A 21,910-nucleotide genomic window follows, 5' to 3' on the forward strand; every position below is an offset into this window, starting at 1 on the left:
TGTTTTAGCTTTATTAGATAGGTATTGACCGTACCAATCAGGGAAAATTTTTTTTATGAAATTATGTTCTCCGGAGCGTGAGCTAGGTCTCTTGGAGTGAGCTCTTATCTGGCTACTCGGAAGTACAGTGAACGTGGTGTATTTTGACAATATCTCGAGTAAATTTTGACCGAATTTCATGAATTTTTTTTTGTTTGAAAGGTATTAACGAATGTAAAGCGTCGGTACTATTTTCGGTCTCCTAACAAAATGGCTGCCGGCGGCCATATTGGATTTTAGTAAAATAGAAATATCTTGGGAAAAATGATGCTTATAGAGTTTCTGTTAACATGGAAATAATTTGTTATGTGTGTGGGGTTTCAGGGATTCCATATATGGACATCTATATATACCTATATACAGCTATATTGAGCTATATACAGGCATATAGAGCTATATAATAGCATATTCCTCTGTGAAATGTTTATTTACAGTGAAATATAGTTAAATATAGCGGTATATAGCTGTTTAAATAGGAATTTATGAAATTTGTCTTCGTACGGGGCTGTCTATATTGCCTCCGGCAATTTAGTTGTATATGATAACAAGGCAAAGAGTGGATAATGTAAGTGATTTTAAAGGGAGAATAGTTTTTCAGCAGAGAAGAAAATGAAGTAAGAGAAATGAAGAGTTTCACATTAAAGGCTTTTGATACGAATAGCTTGATTTCCACTTATCAAGAAAGAACTTCGTTAAAGAGGCAAAATTGAATTTTTTCTTTGTTTACTTGACAACTTGCTCTCTAACGGCTCTCTCACGAAGTACTTTTTGTTGGTTGGAAACTATACATACCAATGTCGCTTAAAACATAAGCAACTGGGTTTTCACCCTGATCTGAGAGATGAAAACTTGCATTTGGAAGTCCAAAACTCCGAAAAACGATATTTTCAAGATACATTTTCACATGAGAAAGTCTAGTGAATTATAAGCAAAATGAAAAATTCATACATTTCATCACCAGACCCACCAGTTTTAATCATTCTTCCATTTCGATCGACTTCATGCGAATTTTAATTGTCTACAACTCCTTCCATATCTCAACCACGATTAAACCCACTTTCAATTCCTCTCGGTTCATTTCTTTTGGTACACCAAACCATTTGGGTTGGTTCTACAAATTGCAATCATTGTCATCAATCACAATCGACTACAAGCAGATCGTTTTGTCAATTGATTTCTGTTAACAAAGTATCAAAATCTATCCACCAGTTCAAATGTGCCAAGCCAAAAAAAGAAATGAATGGAAGATCGCCCACTCAACCAATCAATATTCAAACAAACGGAGAGAAAAATAATTCATTTTTAACATTTAAACGACCTGATGGATAAATAATTATGGGTCTTTGTGCACACACCAAGAATCATCTTTACAAATTTTCAAATCTCGCCCAGACATTCAACATATACCGAGCCCAGCCCTTTTTTTGTTCTCGTCTTTGAACTTCAACTTTATGATAATATTCTTCTTCGCGCGACTCAACAATCAAGAAATTAAAATTTAAATACAATATCTATGCATCCCTGATGCCACACGCACACACACACACACACACACTCAGATACCATATCCATCCACACACCCATTCGTGAAGAGATGATATTTTCGAATTATTCAAATATATTGAGAGAGAAGAGAAAAAAATGTCCCGAAAAAAAGTATCATTTGCATTTACCTGCATGGCTTGTGTCCACGCACAAGACGCACATCATCCCCGATTCGAAGAAGCAGAAGTAGCAACGACGTAGATTACCCTCAATTAATTATTTACAACACGTGACAGTCATGCTTCCGTTGTACACCCGAAACAACAACCAGGTATACACACACCATTCGCATCTGATATACATCATTGTTCATTAAAGACAACATGCCTTTTACCTCTTACCTCACCTTTTTGTATATTAAGTTGAGGAGGAAGAAAAAAAAAATAATTTTTTTTCTTGTTGTTGTTGGGACTTCTACGAATGGTTGCTACGAAGACGCACTGACATTTTATACAACAGCGAAAAAATATGTGAATCGTTGAATATAAGACGAACAATCTGATCTCTCCTCACCCTTTTCGAAATCGCTTTTTTTCTTCGTCATTCACGTCGACCTATTCAATTCGTTGTTGTTATTTTAACATAAAATGTGAATCTGATGATGTAACCTTTGGTTCTCGGCTCAAGGAAAATATTACATCGAGTGAGTGTGTGTATGATTGGGCTGTTGATGAGATGGAAAAAAAAGGTTTGTAATTGAAGATGATCACTAAAATGTCGCGCGTGTTTCGAGATTCAATTTTTTTTTTAAATCGGTAAAGTGGAAATGCATATTGCAGCAGCTGGTGTGAAGGTTCGTAATTATTGAGTTGATGAATGAGATTCCGGAAGTAGGTTTTCGGAGTGAAAACAGTTTCTGCTTCTGTTTAGATCTGAGATACGAATGTCACAAATCATTAGGTGATGGTGACAGTGGCAAAGGGACAGCAGACCTGGGAAGGTTATCATACCTTTTTCGCATGCAAACGTCTAGTGAATCATAAGCAGAATGAAAAAAAGAAAATTTTCAAATCACTTCTTCACCCAGACTTGATACATGGGCTAATCGGGCAAATGCCGAAAATTTCAGTTTTATACCGAAGGTTCTCCATATTTTAGTCATATCTCATTTGACCGATCAGACTGTATAGCCATAGCGTCTGTGTCATATGCACCACTAGATTTGCTGTTTTCACCTAATTCGGTCTCAATTACAACGGATCTAAAATGGCTTTCCGTTCGTGTGCAACTAAATCGAGCAACAATAGCCAGATTTCCAGTGATTAAGATCGTCACACACATCGTGTCCCAAACCATCTTTCTCCGATAAATATCAAAGTATCACCATTTTTATACCAACGCGCATACAATTACCATTTTACCATTTATCAACCGTACGTATTCAAATGGCACATTAAACATATCGACATTATGTTCTGCAAATGTTCTGCGATGTGTATACAAATTCCACAATTGATTCAATGATTTAAATCGACTCTCCGGCTGGAAAAAGTTCAGTTGTTTAACATGAAATTTATCCAAAGTTATCGTTTCCACTGCCCATTTAAAGAAAATCTACTCTCCAAGAACCGCTAAGTTTTGTCACACACTCACAATTACAGGCACCCAAGGTCTCTTTTTTAATGAACCGCTCAACATTTTTCGTTTCGATTTTAAATGCAATAATTTTTCGCTGATCGCATAGTGTTTCGTACAAATTCATCTGTGCCAATATTTATACCGAAAACAAACGCTCTTTATTATACCTTTCTGTTTTTGCCATTCATTTACACATTTTTTTTGTATTCCCAATGATATCAAGAGTCTATTATGTGTCGCATTCATTGGTGAATGTTTCGGAGACGAGAGAAGAGCACACCAGCATCTTTCGGATTGTGTTTTCCACACCAATTCCCTTTCATCAACACACGACAATCTTTATTAAAACAAAACATTCGAACGATAAGATGAAGAAGTTATTTATGCTTTTCGTTTTGTATGGTAATTGCACAAAATTTATTTTCTCCACCATATAATCGGATGGATGGGTGCCGAGTCCATATTATATTTTGATGGAGGCCTTACGGGTAATGCACTTTATGCCAAAATGAACGAGAGTGTAAATATGTTTCAATGTTTTATGTGTACAGTGCAGTCAATAATTTCATTTTTCGACTTGTCGTCGGCTTTTACTAAACATTCTACACATTCAGAGAGTACAATCGTATAAGGTGAGAAATGATTGCTGTCGAGTCGGCATATCATTATTTCGTAAATTCGTCGATTAATTTTGATGGTAATTTTATGCTGATGGCGTGAAAGGTGAAAAGATTTTTTTTTGTTTTTGTCTGAATGCCGGCGTATGTAACACTGAGCGGAACCATTATTTTGTCGTTAGTTCGATGTTAATAGAGATCGGTAGATTGGTCTTATCTTTTGTGCTCAATTTTTATTTTAACTCATTCGATGTTATGTATTCATCACGGTCTGCTCAAGGTCCTTTCGCAGTTTCATAACCAATTTTAATAGACTTTAAGCATAACAATTCCTTTAGCAATAACTTGAGCTGACATCACACCATCTAAGCCTAGTATACTCTCTTGCTAGACTATGTTTGTAGTATAGTTGATCGACAAACATTGAACGATAACTTTACCGTAGACGGCAAGCGTAATCTAATTATCGAATCTATTACTTCACTCGATTTTTCAATTTTTAACAAATTGGTAGAAAATCTATTACTTCATTAGATGTAACAAATGTTTTGCTATATACAGTAAGACGTTCGGTAGAGCTCAACGAGGTTTTATCGTTTTATTTTTGTGTTTGCGTCTAAATAGGTAGTTTAAGCGAATCTGTCAATTTGATTTCGTATTTCGTAAAAGAGAAATGTTTTCGATTCTTGCTTGATTTGAACTTTGTGGTCGAGGTTATATGGCACACAAATCCGTCATAATCAATCGAATTTTCTTAATTCAGGTCTCCTCAAATCTAAAAGATTTTCCAGACCGTTCCAAAATCGGCCGTTCATCCATCGATTCGATTCGAAAAGACTTTCGCTTATTCAAATTACAAATTCATTCCGAGATTTATTCATAAAATCCCATAACTCTTATTAAATGCCTGTCAACAAATAAAGACAAATAATGATATTATTATGCGCGCACGGCTAAACAATCAAAAATGCAACAACAACAACAACAACAACAAAATTTATAATTGTTTTTCTTGTCCGCATGTCATGGCACTATGTTGCAGAGAGACCTGAAAAAAAAAATCCGCGTTGTCAATTTCGCATGCCCACAATGATGATGATGGTGAAGGCAAGAATATTGTTGCTTTGGCAATTTATTTATATTTATTATGGTGCCTGAAGGCTTCGCTTGAATCACAGCGTCTAATGTTCGGCGTGAATATATATGGGTGAATGGAATATTGTAAACTTTAAAACAGTTTTGCATTGAAGATCTTAATTCGTTCGAATTCGATTGAACCAAAGAATAATGTAATTAAGATACGATTTGGGTGATTGCAGCGTTTTGGATATGGTCTTCATGTAAATTGAGGAATTTCTATTGGTGGGAAATTGTGCTTTTGTATTCGATGCCTAAACTTTTAACGCCTTGTTTCACTCCACGAGTACAAAGACCTGTCAGGTAGAACTTAAAGATAAAACTTTAAGGATACTCTACATACGGTAGCAGCGATGAGTACAATGCAAAAAGGGACGTGTCACATTAGCGAATTATATGACAAATGGCATTTCATCGATAAAACTCCGTTTCGCATAGAGGAATTATCGAAGAAACATCTTTTGACATCATCTGTATATTTGAACCGGATCTATTACTTCACTTGATGTTTGTATTTTTAAGAAATTTGTCGAAAATCTATTACTTCATTAGGTGTAACACATACTTTGCTATATAGGACGACGTTCTATAGATCTCAATGAAATTTCATTTTTCTTATAATTCACTAAAGTAACACGTCCCTTTCATAAATAATAAATTTCAAACAAGAAGACTGTATATAGTCAAGCGAAATTTATTGTTTAGTTTCGAGAAATGACCTTTAAGCCAAATATAACTTTGCGTTTTCGTAGTACAAAGTCGCAATTTCCCGCAGCTCTCTGAATTGATTTTTCATGTTTCAAGCATTAGTTCGTAAAGTTCGGAACTTTTCTGCGGAACTATTTTTTTAAGCAATCAGTTCAACCAGTCTGAACCGATTCTATTCCAGCAGTTCGTACAATTTCGTCAATGACTTTCTTTTCGCCAGAATTTAGTTTTCTTTGAACAAGATCTCGGTTGCAAAGCCATGTCCTAAACAATTACCGGAGAGTAATTTGATCAACATTTCTAGCAAACAATTTTAGTTATACAAAGTCTCTAGTGGCTTTGAATTCACCTCATAGACGAAGGCTTAAGAGTGAGTAATTTCCTTACTTATCTCACGTCAACCGACTACAAAGTTTTTATTTGACGAACAACATTTTTTATACGCTCCTACGCTACAAATGCAATAATCATTGTAATTACATTTATTTACCTCTGCAATGACTGATCGGACATCGAAAATAATATCGAAGAAATTATACAATAAAGCGAAGCAAAAAAAAACAATTTCTTGCAGCATGAGTACCATTACTCCCCAACAAAACGTTTATTTATGCATACACACAGCATTTGTTGTATAAAATGTATCTTAAACATCGAAAATTGTGTATGGTCGCTTTTAGGTGGGTTCCAGTACCAGTCAGTGTATCTCTATTCGAAATAATATTTATGAAAAATTATTGTCTTCACGCAAGCCTTACGAATGATTAAAACATCAAACAGAAACGCACAAAATTTTACTTTTAGTTTTTTAAGGCGTGTGCGCGCTTTAAAATAATTGAATGTGGTACGATACATAAATGATAAATGTTTAATAATGGACTTGCAGAAAAAGAAAGAAAAAGAACGCAAACACAAAACGTATTAATTATTTATCGGTCGGTATGGCATATTGTTCGTTTGTTTGACTGCCTGTGGATGGCTATATTTAACGTAATACACCGAGACTAATTTCGGCGTATGCCATTGACCTTTCGAGAATTCCTCGAATGTACCCAGAGCCCATATGAGCATGTCAGTCGCTCATTAGGCCGATGTTTCAAATCTATCATTTCGTTTATGATTCACTAGACTTGTACATGCAAAAAGGTATGACCTACTTCCGCCTACTTCATATACGTTGGTCATCTCTTTGCCAATGTCGCCGTGGCGTGGTGAGGTGTGATGTATTTTTGAACAGCATTATCAAATGCAAAGCATCATAAGATGCTTATCACATTATCTCACAGTTCGAATGACATGGTGAAGAGTTAAATTGGTGTCAACAAGATGGTGTTGGTCTCATTACTTCTAGCGCACCAAAATAAAAGTCGTAAAAAGAAATGTTTTTCGTAACGGGTAACGGGTAACAATTTGAATATGGCTTCAGAGCGCCGCTCATGAAGGACTTACATGCATTTATGATCTCTAGACTTATAGTATCGCAACGTGTTCATTGAATCTGGTACTTCGTTTGTTGAAAGTATAAACCTTTCTGTGTAAATAGCAAAATCTTTTACTTCGTTCGTTTAAACGTTTATTTTGTAATATAAGATAGCATTAGCAACAGCGTTTTGCTTCATTTTTGTAGTCTTTGCCGGTAACAGATGATTTCTTGTTCACATCGAGTTATTCCGCTGTCAATAGCATTTAATCCACAACGACCGGCGATAACAGGGTTCATTGAATTTTGGATAAAAAATTGGAGTCTATGTCCGAGGAATCCATGCTTCTAACTCATATCAACGATTTGTCTGTGTGTCAGTGACAGTGGGATGAATAAATTCTCTTTGGTATAACAGGAACATCCTCTCTGAATTATAATTGAATTCATTTTTTCTGTTATTTCTCTTTATCCACAAATGAATCCACACACATTTTACCGATGGTAACCAATTTTCCGTCGAAAATTACCACTGGTTCTCATGTCCAAACAACTATATTACCACCAGTGTACAGTACAATCCACCCGACGATAATAACTTACAAATTATCTTTGTCCGCAATTAAATGTATTTTCGAAAATAAAAACATTAAAAACCATAAAACCCCCAGACAGACAGACAAATTGTTTAACACATCATAAATAATATCCTCAACTACAACACTCCAGTATGGTACACACATAACAAGACGATACATGGTACCATTTTTATAAGAAAGTACAACAACGACGACGACGAAGAGGAGATATAAAAAAAACCCAAACGACGAAGAACAAGAAGACGAAAGAAAAAAAAAACCTTCGAACACATGCTGGCAAACTACTGAATGAAATATTCTATAAAATGAGCCATAAAAAGTTAAGAAATGTTTATTCAAAACACCAGACTCACTTCATCTCTCGGACAAATCATTGTGTGTGCGCGCCTGCATATGCATACAGATTATTATAAATGTGGAAAAGTTGACGATTTATAATAAGACCAAACGAGATATGCACAATATCCCATCCATATGCGTTTCTTTTTGTGTGTGCCAGGCGGATATCAAAGGAAACGATTTTCCACATCCTGTCTCGACCGATGTTTTCCTTCTGTTTGAGTGTGGATAGATAGAGTACACTACACACGTACTACCAAGTCTATACGGGGGTTCATATGCAGTAATGAGTATGCATACATTTCGGGATGCGTTGTCGCGCAGTTACTTTGTTACTTTGTCGATGCGGATGAAATTCTTTTGATTTATTGACACTTAACGAGGCACTGTGTGGTTGACGCTGTTCAAATCATGAGATTGTGAATGAAGATGAACAGTTACACAGTACTCCCATGCAACAAGTCTCATACTTCGTACTTATCTGTCCACGGTACGTAATTCTCGCCGTAAGTGAGCTAAAAAATTCAAATCCGAAAGTGTAACGCTGCGTTTCATCGTCCCCATTCTGATAGACTGCTGTGATCAGAGCGAGACGTCCGAGTACCAATTTATGATAACTTGTCTTGCTGGACTTGTCATTCACCTAGATTCTTAACGAAATGCGAAGATCAATTTCACGTTCGAAGTATGAGCTTTGTATGTTTTCGTAACAATTGAAGCTTGTTTGATTAACAGTAACAATACCTTTGGATTAGAAGTCCAACGCGCTTTCCACTGCGCCAAAGAGACAGTGATTTGGTCATGTGAAAAGTCCAATAAATAATAGTCATCATACCGTACAACGCATAAAATCCTTAGAGAGGCGATTTTGTGAGAGAAAATATATGAAATTCTCTCACAAATTCGCCTCTCTAAGGTTTTTGTGCGTTGTACATTAGATCAGAGCAATCAATATTTCACAAAGCATTTCCGTCAGAACAAAATCTATTTTCATGTAAAGATAGTGAGAATTCGGTCAATTTTATTGAAGTTTCGGTAAATGTTTCAAAGAGAGAAAAGGCGGCATCGGTCTCTCATTTTGACATTTCCATCGAGGCCAGTGTTAGGGATAACTGAGCCGAAATCTCTCTACGGTAACAATGTGTGATGAAGTGTCGAAATATTGGCGCTTGAGGTGGGAGCTGGCAACAACATTTGGCAAAGATCCCGATACGTCAAAAATAAATGGAAAAATGAAAGACATAACGACTCGTGATCGTTGCTCATGCTCTTTTTTTCATATGAAGATCATGCCCTATACAGTGCATATCAAGTGCCAATATTTTTCGGTTCTTTAGTTTTTGAGCAGCGATTAAAAATGAAAGGAAGTTTAGTTGGAAGGGCTTAGTCAGTAGTATTTCTTGCCAAATATTTCGACTACGTTTCGTAGTCATTGCCAATGGCAATCGCCTGGAATCAACAAAAAATATTTAGGCTACAGATGTTGGCCCAACTTACATAAACTACTTGTCTTCGTCATTTGTAATTGTCAATTGTCTTACGTTTCCGTTCCAAAAGGTAGATAGAGCCGCGAGAGAGCCGTGAGAGAGCGAGCAGTCAAATAGACAAAGCAAAAATTGAAAAAAAAAATCAATTTTGTCTCTCAGAAGGAGTACTTTTTGGGTAAGAAATAGTTGTTATACAAACCTAGTCGGCATACGAGTCCATGCAAGCACAAAAAAGCCACTTGCCATTTGTGACAGTCAGACCTGTCGAAATTGGTTTCCATCAATTTTACCTGCGATGTCACAGTAAACTTGCATTCCCCATTGTCTGGTCATACTTAAATAGAAATCGACACAAAAGACCAATCCGACATTCCGGTTGCATCTCTGCCAAATTAAGCAAAAAAAATCGCAGACCCCTACACATATCTAAGTTACAGCACAGTACACCAGCACACATTACCAAATGAAATCGATCGGAAGTTAGGTGAATTATGTAATGCTCTATTAAACCACTTAATGTGTGTCGTCCTGTTCCTTGCATTCATTGCTGGCAGATTCTTTTTTTTCTTCACTTCTGTTGTTGTTAAAATAGAAAAAAATGTTCTGCGCACATAACCTCTTGTACACGTTTAAATATCCTGTTCCTATATGTATATACCGCCAGAGCTAGCCATCACATACGACAACATACTCTCTTAAAAATCGCATCAACATCCTCGCATACACAATGTCTTTTCTGGGATTTTTTTTTAATGCTCGAAATAGGACAAGAGAGGACAATGACAATAGGGATCATATTCATAGCGCTACTGAACAAGTACACTTTGAAGGATAATAACCACACACCAAGTAGCACAATGTGTGATATGTGTGTGCGATGTTATATAGGGGCTGCGAGGGGTAACCGACTCGGGAAATTGACTGCACACCCTCAAAGGAATTGCCGGAGTATCCGGTAAATAATTGGAATTGATGGAACTGACCGGAATTGATCTGAATTGGCAGGAATTGATCGGAATTGATAGGAATTGACTGGAAATATGTGGAATTGAAAGTAAATGAGAGTAAATGCTGATAAGTGTGATTATCGGAAAGAAGGACCAGCGAATGCAAAACCACTTTATTTCCTTTTTGTTTTAATTTTAAAAGCCCCCGCACAATAAATAACAGTGTACAGTGTTGATCAGTTCCATTTTAGAACAGGTCCAACGTCCTTTTATGTTCAAAATATGCACACTGAAGGATTCTTCTTCAGAGGATTCTTGTGAGTCAGATACGGAAGAGTTTGAGCCGAAACAAACAAGTGAATATTCGTCGGGGGAATGTTAGGCTGGGGCATTGCCGATGCGAAATGCTCCAGTTTCAAACCAAATTTACAAAAAAATGCATCACCGAACCGACAATATCATCTATTCCATCAACTTTTCAAAAGCCTAATGCTCAAAACAAACGAGACATTGAAAACGTGTTTTGGTCCTATTTCTCATGACGAAATTTTCGAAACTGTCAAATGAAGTATGTTTCATTTTCATATTGCAACCGGCTTATATAGACTTTTCTCTCACACAAAACGTTCCTCCGCACAAAAGTCCATGCTTCATACGCAAAAAAAAAAACAATTCGTTCCTCCGCACAAAAGTCCATCGACTTTATACACAAAACGTTCCTCCGCACAAAAGTCCATGCTTCATACGCAAAAAAAAACAATTCGTTCCTCCGCACAAAAGTCCATCGACTTTATACACAAAACGTTCCTCCGCACAAAAGTCCATGCTTCATACGCAAAAAAAAAACAATTCGTTCCTCCGCACAAAAGTCCATCGACTTTATACACAAAACGTTCCTCCGCACAAAAGTCCATGCTTCATACGCAAAAAAAAAACAATTCGTTCCTCCGCACAAAAGTCCATCGACTTTATACACAAAACGTTCCTCCGCACAAAAGTCCATGCTTCAAGCTTCATACACACAAAAAAGTAACATTCTCCGCACAAAAGTCCATGCTTCATACACAAAATGTTGCAAAAGCCCATCGTCCATAAAATGTTACACGCAATTATTGTGCGTTGTGTTCTTCCGTGTATATATTATGGTCGATGGAAATTTATGGTCGATGGGCTTTTGCAACATTTTGTGTTATGAAGCATGGACTTTTGTGCGGAGGAACGAATTGTTTTTTTTTTTTGCGTATGAAGCATGCACTTTTGTGCGGAGGAACGTTTTGTGTATAAAGTCGATGGACTTTTGTGCGGAGGAACGAATTGTTTTTTTTTGCGTATGAAGCATGGACTTTTGTGCGGAGGAACGTTTTGTGTATAAAGTCGATGGACTTTTGTGCGGAGGAGCGATTAAAGAAATAAAAGGAATTAAGAGCAATTAAAAGGAATTGACAGGAAGTACCTTTAGAAATTGAAAGGGTATCGAAAGGAAATTGAAAGGGAATTGAATGGAATTGAACGGAATTGAAAGGAATTGAAAGGAAATAGAGCGAATCCGGCAATTAGACGAGTTGGTCCGGTAATTGAGGTAATTAAACGGAATTGAAAGGAATTAGAAATTGATTTGCCACCATTTTGGCCAGTCGGTTACCCCTCGAGGGGCTGCGATTGGTTATTATTGGAGACAATTCAGTGGAACAATTTTCTTTTTTTGAATTTTATTTTGCGTTCAAAAACTACGGATCCGATGAAGATTTTCCTGGTGGCTTCCGGTTCCTTCGTCCAAACGTTTTGTGTGTGCGAGGAATAGAAATGCAACAACAAAAACCAAAATGCAAAATCTTATTAATCATTCAAATTCGTACACTGCTGTTGTGTGTTGGGAAAAGCCTGCATGATAAGTAGCCGAGTAACACACCACAAAAACCATCTAAACATGAACACATTAAATGACGGGAACATCAATGGCTTACTAAAGCTCGTAATCTACACTTGTCCACGTATCTGTATATGCATGGAAAACGATGTTCTCTCGGCTGGAATACAAATGATGTTTAGCCGCGAATGGGATGCATATATCTATAGTTTGGTGGAGAGTTTTCGAGGTTTTTCGATACATATTCGTACCAAACATATGGTGCCTCTCGCATCCATATATGATCGAAAAACCGAAAACCATTATTTCGGTTGCGGAGAATGAAAATTCGACGATTTTGGATTATTATTAGATTCAGCATTCACAACCATTCACGGCATTTATAACCAGCGGAGACCGCACATTTTGTGTGTGTGAGGTTTTTTTCTTTCGTCAGTGGTTGATGCCAGCCCCATCAGAACGACGGCAAAAGTCGGACTTTCAAATTTTATCTTTTTTAATAAAATATTTTGTTGCGGCACCGCAAGTAGGAAAAAAAAAAAAAAAAAATTGGAACAGATACACAGCACACAGGATGTGTGTGACAAAATTTTATAAATAAACGTCCACCCTTAAGGATTTAGGGGTGTTAATAGATGTACAAGATGTGCGACACGGTTTTTTTTTTTGTGTGTTGTTGCCTACGTCTTGTTTGATGTAAAAAAAAACTTGTTTGTTGGATCTGTGTGCGGTTTAGATGGATGATTTCTTTAAAATTGGGCCATTTAGCACATTTGTTACCACGGAGTCATATAAATGTTTAAACGACCATACAACAACCCTCTTTACCCGAAAAAAAAAATGAAATTTTAACATTTCGCTCATCGTTTCGGTTTCCATAAATTTTTGTTTCTTTTAATATTGAGGTGGACAAGGGTGCGGAATGCGCAACACATTGTGTCTGATACGGTTTTAATGGGATTCGTTGGACGGGAAATTTCATTTTTTTTTAAATTTTTTCAAACCCCCGAATGCATTTCTTTGTCATTTTAATCTCAATTTTCTTTTCTTTCCTTTGCAGAACCCACAAACTACGTCTGTTCCACGTGTAAAACGCGTCTCTATTCAGCCTGGCGATTAGTTGAGCATGTTCAACACGCTCATGGTGTTAAGATCTACATCGAATCGAACAGTAACGCAGCTACTGGACAACCACAGAATCAAGCCCTGACCGATTTAAGTGGCAGCTCCACATGCTCGTCGACTAGTTCGTCGGTCAGTTCTAGCCAAATATCTCAGCAATTGAACATACCAACGTCATTGCATCAACAAGTGCAACAGATTCAACAACAGCAGATGCAGCTTTCTCAACAGAAACAGCAGCAGCAGCAGCAACAACAACAGCAACAATCTCAGCAACAGCAGCAACAACAATCTCAATCGCAACTTCAATCGAACCAAATCAATCCCAATTTACCGCACGGTCTTCGACATCATCCAATGCTTCCGCCACCAGACATGCACGGCAATCCATTCGGTTTACTTCGATTGCCATTACCACCGCCACCCGTAGCACCGTTATTTTCGCGTCAACATCACGATTTCCGCATGGAACAGCTAGTGTCCGAACAGTTTCGACATCATGGCCTTAATTTAGCTGCAGCTGCCGTTGCTGCAGCAAATTCGCTCACTCCGCATTCGCAAACGTTTCCGAACAGTCAGTCACCATCCGACCGAACATCGGCACCACGTAACATAACGAACATGCCACCGTCCACGCAAAGTTTGCGCATCGAGCCACAGATGGATTTTTACTCGCAGCGATTGCGACAGCTTGCCGGAACAACTAGCCCGGGAGGAAGGGTTGGTACAACGAGCTCGCCGAGTTCCCGTAAGCAGCAATCGCCGTCATTTGCGAGCCCATCACCTTCACAATTACCTCCGACGCCACTTACAAGCAATTCACGTCCGCAAAGCTTAACACCGCCCGATCATCATCAGACCGATTTGAATGATGAGAACGGTGCCATAACCACAACGCCTCGATCTGCGTCCACACCGCCGAATAAGCATCATCATCATGCAGCGAGTAATGTTGTTCATACTTGCGAATTTTGCGGCAAGAAGTTCAGATTCCAGGGCAATTTGCTGGTGCATCGACGATCGCACACAGGCGAAAAAACGCTGAAATGTACGAGCTGTGATTTTGTGTGTTTCCAAGCGTCGAAGCTGAAGAGCCACTTGAAAATTCACAGTACGCCCGAAGATCGACAAAGTAATGCAGGATCGGTGGAAACGTGTGACGGTGACGATTCGCATGACGAAGAAGAAGATGCCGAAGCAATGGACGAGGAGGAAGAAGAGGAAGACGAAGACATGGAAGATTGTGATGAAATGGAAGATGAGGCTGAAGATTTGAGTGTCAGCAGCAAAGGTGATAATCGATTCGTTATAAAACGGGACATGCTACTGGGACCGAATCCACCAGCATCGTTGGTCGGCGAACTGATGGACAAATTTGGACTGTCGAACATTGCTCAGTATTCGGAAGCCTACAAACAGGCGCTACAGGAATCAAATCACGCTTTAAAGTTTCACCTGACCAGCAAGGATCGGGACAACAACAACAGCAGTGCTCATCCACCATTAAACGATAAACTGAATGGTCTGCCAGCTGCCTTACGACTTCGCGAAGAATTCGCAAAAAATATGCTCCAGTCGCAGCAAGCCCAAACGCCAGCACAAGTTCCTCTATTCAATCCGTTCGAGAATCCCTTCGATCCGTCGAAACGAATGAAATTCGACAACAATGACTGGTGGCTGCCCGGACTCAACCGTGGCGATCCGCTGTACGAGAGTTTCAAAGCAAAAACGCAAATAATTCCCACCTCGTCCGCGAACATGATGAATCCGATGAAAAAGGAATCACGACGCAACGACACCTGCGAATACTGCGGCAAAGTGTTCAAAAACTGTTCCAACCTGACGGTCCATCGACGCAGTCATACCGGCGAGAAGCCGTACAAATGCGAACTGTGTTCGTACGCGTGTGCCCAAAGCAGCAAACTCACCCGACACATGAAAACACACGGCCGAATGGGCAAAGACGTGTACCGGTGCCGATTCTGTGATATGCCATTTAGTGTACCGTCAACGCTGGAAAAGCATATGCGAAAGTGTGTGGTCAGCCAGGGCAAAATAATGCCCACTAATTTCACCATGCCACCGATGCCGATGATCGGCAGCAGTACGGACGATGAGACACATTCCAGTAATCCACCATCGTTACAGCAACCAACATCGCAATGTCCTCAATTGATTAAGAAAGAGGAAACCGCATGACTTTATCCTCATTGGGGTGGCATTCCGGTGCCACCGACCAACCGGATGATGTCGACGACATTTTAACTAGATTTTATGGTTTTAAATTAAATGGAAAACGGAAGGAAGAAGAAGACGGAAAATGTGAACCTAGTCGGACAAATGAGTGAAAACTCGAATGTGACGGTGGATTTGTTTAGGCCGAAACAGAGCGCAGAGAGTGCAGAATGATACGGCGAGAGTAAGTGAGGAGAAATAAATTATTATTATTAAATAGAAAACAAGGCATCGTATACTTGAAAACTTGAGGCATTAATACCAAAGTTAAAGTAAAAGTGAAAAAAAAAGAATTAAAAAAAAGAAAAGAATTTTTAACAATAAGAGAATCCTGTGTACATATAAAAGCTGTGTAAAAATAGAGATAAAATTTAAAGAGAAGACAAACAATTTAATCGATTCCCCATGGAACACGTGTAAACTAAATTTAATAATTTAAAAACAAGAGAAAGATGAGAAATTATTTAAGTTTAAACTTAAGACGGAAGAGAGTGGTGTAGTTTTATTGAACACTTAAATAGTTGAATTACGTTAGCAATTTTTCTGTTATTAATTTTTAATTATTTTTTTTTCTTTTTTATTAATAAAATTGTCGGAAAAACATCAAAAAAGAAGCAAACAAATTTCGTTTTTGTGCGAGGTGCGAGGGGCGGATAAACTAGAAAATTCTCTGTCAACCGAAATAAAATATCCGACGAAAATCCGTTAAAAATCGTTAAAAAAAAACCAAAATCGAATAAAATCCTCAAAAATCATTCAAATTGGACGAAATCTTAAAAAATCCATCAAAATACTTTTAAGGTTTCTGTCAATTGTAACAAAATCCTCAGAAAATCCATTGAAAATTTTCAGAAAATCCTCAAAAAATCCGTTGTAAACGAAAATAAAAAAAAATAAAAAAAAATCCTTGAAAATCCTCAAAATCGAAGAAAATCCTTTGTGAACGAAATTAACGAAAATGTTCAAATAATCCGTGAGAAACCAAAAAAATTCTTATAAAATCCTCAAAAATCCACCAAAAAACGTCAGAGAAAACCTTTTTAAAATCTCTGTCAAGTAAGGAAAAATCCTCGAAAAATGATCATAAAATCCCCAAAATGGAAGAAAATCCTTTGTGAACGAAATTAACGAAAATGTTCAAATAATCCGTGAGAAACCAAAAAAATTCTTATAAAATCCTCGAATCCTCAAAAATCCACCAAAAAACGTCAGAGAAAACCTTTTTAAAATCTCTGTCAAGTAAGAAAAAATCCTCGAAAAATGATCATAAAATCCACAAAATGGAAGAAAATCCTTCAGAGGAATTCTTTGACAAATTATACCTAGACTGGTATTTCGTTCGGTAAAATGTGTCCCCATAACATCAGTTTGTGTAAGATGCACATTTCGTACGATTTTACACCAATATATTCATATTTGGACCACATATTTTATGTAATTTCGTTCGAAATCTACTCTCTGAGTATTGTCGCTTGTGTCATAAAAAACGGGTCCGATAGCGAAAAATGTATGGAAAAAGTCGATTTTTGAAGTAACGGAATTTTTGCACAGATTCTCGTTTCCAATCGAATGGCTAATCGACAATCTCGAACCATGCAAAGCTAGCGGATTGACACAAGCAACTGGACTACTAATCTTCAAAAATCGTTAAAATTGGACGAAAATCCTCAAAAATCCACCAAAAAAAACGTGAAAGAAAATTCTTTTGAAAAGCAGAAAAGTGATCGGAAAATCAATTGATCATAAAATAGCCAAAATGGAAGAACTTCTTTCGAGGAATTGTTCTTTGAAAGGACTTTTTTAAACGAAATTTACCAAACTCTTCAGAAAAAGTGCTGAAGAAACCCAAAAAGAAAAATCCTTGAAAATCCTCAATATCCAAGGAGATCATAAAAACATTGAAAATTGGACGTTAGTCCTCGAAAGTCCACTGAAATCATATAAAATCCTTCTAAAATCCTTCTTTTTTTTTAGAAAATCCTTCGAAAAAGAAATCTATGAATATCTGCCCCTCGTTTTTTGTGGTTAATAATTTAACGCGAACGTGTACTACAATACAAACCAAAACTAACATAAGTGTTTGGGGTGGGCGAAGCCAGAGAATTTTCATAAAATTACAATGAATAAACAAAGAGAGAAAAATTTCATTTTTTTTGATTATTTTTACTAATTTTTAAGACTGAATTATTACTGAATTCCATTGTTGTTTCTTTGAGTTTGTGTTTTTTAGATGAATGATAAAAAGAATAAATTTATTTCCTTTAAACCAAAAACATTTTTTTTGTTTTTAAATTTTACAAAATTTAAATTTAAATCATCGAGAGTCTGACCGACCAAAATCAATTTCCAGATTTAGTGAATTCATTTAACAGTCGGAACGATTTAACTAACAAAAATTCATCAACCAATCCCGTGATAATTACATTGAAGACCACAGAGATCCCCATCAAAATCGTGATATCAATCCACTCTTCGATCTGTCTCGTACAAAAAATTAAGTATTCAAATACTGCCTCTACTGCCTCTACTGGCAGTGGATTCGGTGGATTCGTTATTGACTGTAGAACACACAGAATCACACTGAGTGGATCTCCATAAATTCTGATATTTAGTTTGGCTTAAAAACTTGAGAACTTTACGCGAACAATTAATTTTTTGCACAAAAATACAACAAAAACAGATGTGGGCAGCGTTGTTGGTTCGTCATGAATGAAAAGCTGATTTGCGTACTTTTTTGATTAAAATCCCTAAGATGTTGGTTGGGTCAAACCAGTTCAATCAACTTGACAAATAAAATTATTCTGAAAAATGTATCAAAACTGCAGCTCTCGATACATCTTGTGATGTCTCATTGATGTTACAAAAATATTGTAATCTGTAGCGAAAGTCGAAGGAGTCTCTGAGCTTGATTTTGATTAAATTTTTGATTCTAAAAATATTTCCGCATCAAAAATTTCGATTCAAAAGTGAGGTTAAATATCGATCTGCCGTTACTGCAAAAGAACGGCTAAAAGTACGCATCGCACCTTTTCAATTTAAAAAAAAACGTCCACGAAATGAATTCACTTAATTTGTTAATTAAATTCCTAAAATTTCAAAATGAAATCATTCCTTAAATGCAAGCAATTAGTTTTCTTGAAATTATTCTTTGTTTTCCAGTTTTCCTGAACCACATATCAATCAAGAGACATAATTTTTAAAAATTAAAAAAGAATTGAAAAGACAAAGTGAACTAAAAATTAATGTAAACGAGATACTAACCAAACAAGAGAGATATAAATCAGCGACATGTGATTATTTCATCAATTAAATTAAAAAACAAAGAAAACGGAAAAGGGAAAAAACAAAAACAAAATTATGAAAACTTAAAAACTCGCAAAAATTAATGTGAAATGAATTTTCTGTTTTTAGGTGTAAAGAAAGAGAGAGAGAGAGTAAACCCAGTAAACCAATTTACCTACTTGAATGTTTTTTAAGTCCATTATGTACAAAAACAAAATGTAAAATTTAAACTAAAAAAAATTTAAAGTAAAAATTGAGAGGAGAAATGAAAACCGTTTTTAGCAAAAAGTAAAAAGTTATTTTCATAACCAACAAAACAACAAAAAAACGAACACACGAATTTTTGAAGTAAATAAAAGACAACAAAATGAAAAACAAAATAAATTATGAAATTCCTATACGAAAAATTTAAATGAAAAAAACGTAATTTTAAGCAAGAAAAAAATTAAGAAAATAACAAAAAATTCAAAAAATATTTATAAATGTTCTCATAATGAAAATAATGAAAAATTTGATTAGAAATGATGGTATAATTGTTAAAAAATCACAAAAAATTAATAAATAAACAAACAAAAAAAAAATGAAAAAAACTATTTTCGGTTCCTTTTCCTATTTTCCAAAACAAATATTTCAGTTCCTCTTCTATCGGATAAAAAATCACTTTTTGAAAACAATAAATTAAAAACAATTTAAAAAAATAACTTTTCGTGTAAAAAATTATAAAAAAAAAACAATTTATGAATGTACTTAAGCGACCACAACTTACAAAAGAAATATGTTACCCAATTTCCGGTAAATTATTCAACAGGGTATTTGACATTAAAAATAAATTTAAAAAAGAAAAAAAAGAAAACTGACGAAGAAAAACTGTTATGACAAATAGGGCTGACCGAATTTTTACTTTGATTTTTCTATATTTTGTCAAACGCCTAATCCCAGTTTGCGCTCAGAATGGTCCAAGGAATTTTTTTACAGAGAAATTTTGTATACAGAAAGTAGAGTGAGGTTTCATACAGCGAGGGACTATTTTTAGGAAAACTTTTTCCTAAAAATACTTCCTGTATACAACGCTGAATGATTTCTCTTTCATGTTCGATAAGCATGTTCAGTGAAAATATCATCAATCGATGATAAAATTTGCAAATTATCTATACTGATACTCATTGTCAGTCGATACTGATCGATTGTCAGTCGATTCTGATCGATTGTCAGTCGATTATACTGATCGATTGTCAGTCGATACTGATACTGATTGCCAGTCAGTCCATACTGATACTGATTGTCAGTCGATACTGATCGAGTGTCAGTCGATTATACTGATCGATTGTCAGTCGATTATACTGATCGATTCTCAGTCGATACTGATCGATTTTATTAGTCGATACTGATCGATTATCGATAAAAGATTCGATTAATACTGACTTTTTGAAAATATCGATAATCGATTCTAATCAAAAAATCGATATTGTATCAATCCATTGAATTATCGAATACAAGCCACACAAGCCGAATAATGACGATTTCAATTGTGGAAATAGCTCTTACTCTACACCAAAAACCATCGTAATTACAGGCCTTCAAAAAATGACCACTCGAGTATTTTTTAAACGATTTCAGAAAGCTCAACTGTCCTAGATTCTCCATATGATTAACTATTCAGGCCTATGTCGTCCGATTTTATTTCGATATATGCACAAACGGCACATGCCACATTATAGCGAATTATAAGAAAATTGAATTTCATTATATTAGCTCTCTTTTCGAATGGGCTTACGATATTTTCAGCCAGCCTATTTGAAATGGTGATTGAGTTCCATTTTTCTTATAATTCGCTAAAATGTCACATGTCCCGTTTCCACATTTATCCGCTGGTAAATTTGAATTTGTTGGTTGAGAAGCCATTATAGGAAAAGGCTATCTACTAACACTGATCCCTCTACTTCTATTAAAAAAAAATTCCAATGACCATTCCAAGTTCGTCCAGGGGCTGGGCGTTTTATGGAGAAAGAAAAATCAAAGGTAAAATTCGACCCAAAACGAAAATAAACAGGCGGAATTCATTCAATAGTTTAAAATTTTGTAGAAAAAAAAACGATGAAGTATAGTAACCAATTGCAAGAACTTATATTTGACACGATAAAAAACACACAAAAAACAAACGGAACCAACCAATCAACCGATGTTATTATAATAACCATAAAAAACAAACGCAAGACAAAAATGATATAAAAAGGAAAACCGAACTTGTACTTAAAAGAAAAAAAAACTTTTTTTTTGTTGTTGTTTATGAAATGAAATGAAAAAGACACAAAAGCTCCGCAATATTAGTTTAGATATTTTCACTATTTATATAAAAGAAAAACAAAAAAAATTACCTTAGACATATAATAGAAACTCTTAACTTAAACAAATAAACAGAAAAATTTACCGAAATTCAATTTCTTTTCTTTGCCATTCCTGGAGTTCCGGCTTTTTCATTCACACGACTTCAACGATATTCTAAGAGTTGCACCATTTTTGAGCGGACAATCGGAGTGATTGCGTTTCAGCCATAAAAGAGCCGGCATCCCTCAATCTTGGTATTGTCCCCGTCTTTACAACACAAACGTCCTCCAATTTTACCCAATTCCAATAGGAAACTGTCTGAGTGGTTCAAAGAGAGTATAAAGAGAAGATTTTGGTTCATAGAATCTCTGCTGTTACCTACAGTTCCAACGTCAATTATGAGAAACTTTCTTCAGCAAAAATGTTTTTCCATTAAAACGGAAATTGATTTCCAACTTGTGGCAGTGAAGAGGATGCAGCGTCAGAAACTGTACAATTTTTCAAAACATTTTGATTTCAATACAAGCGAGTTTGAAAAAAAAAATGATTTTTCACCTCCGGGGAAGACTATAAAATTACTTGTTTTCAAATCAACTTTGGACCCATTCGTCGATCTGTTATCGACATCGACGACAGTAAGAAGTAATGAGCTGTTACTGGTGT

At 36.1% G+C, this 21,910-nt stretch overlaps 1 protein-coding gene across 3 annotated transcripts in view; it reads left to right on the forward strand.

Moving 5' to 3' along the window:
• The window catches only part of LOC119075869 (B-cell lymphoma/leukemia 11A), a 73,255-nt gene extending 56,932 nt beyond the window's left edge, over window positions 1-16,323 (forward strand). For all 3 annotated transcript variants that reach the window (XM_037182430.1, XM_037182431.1, XM_037182429.1), the window contains exon 5: window positions 13,344-16,323. In XM_037182430.1, coding sequence (XP_037038325.1) covers window positions 13,344-15,604 — 2,261 coding nt within the window. In that variant the 3' untranslated portion in view covers window positions 15,605-16,323. The remainder of the gene's footprint in view (window positions 1-13,343) is intronic.
• The last annotated feature ends 5,587 nt before the right edge of the window (window positions 16,324-21,910 follow it).

Source organism: Bradysia coprophila, unplaced genomic scaffold, assembly GCF_014529535.1.
Source record: "Bradysia coprophila strain Holo2 unplaced genomic scaffold, BU_Bcop_v1 contig_232, whole genome shotgun sequence".
Lineage (NCBI taxonomy): Eukaryota > Metazoa > Arthropoda > Insecta > Diptera > Sciaridae > Bradysia > Bradysia coprophila.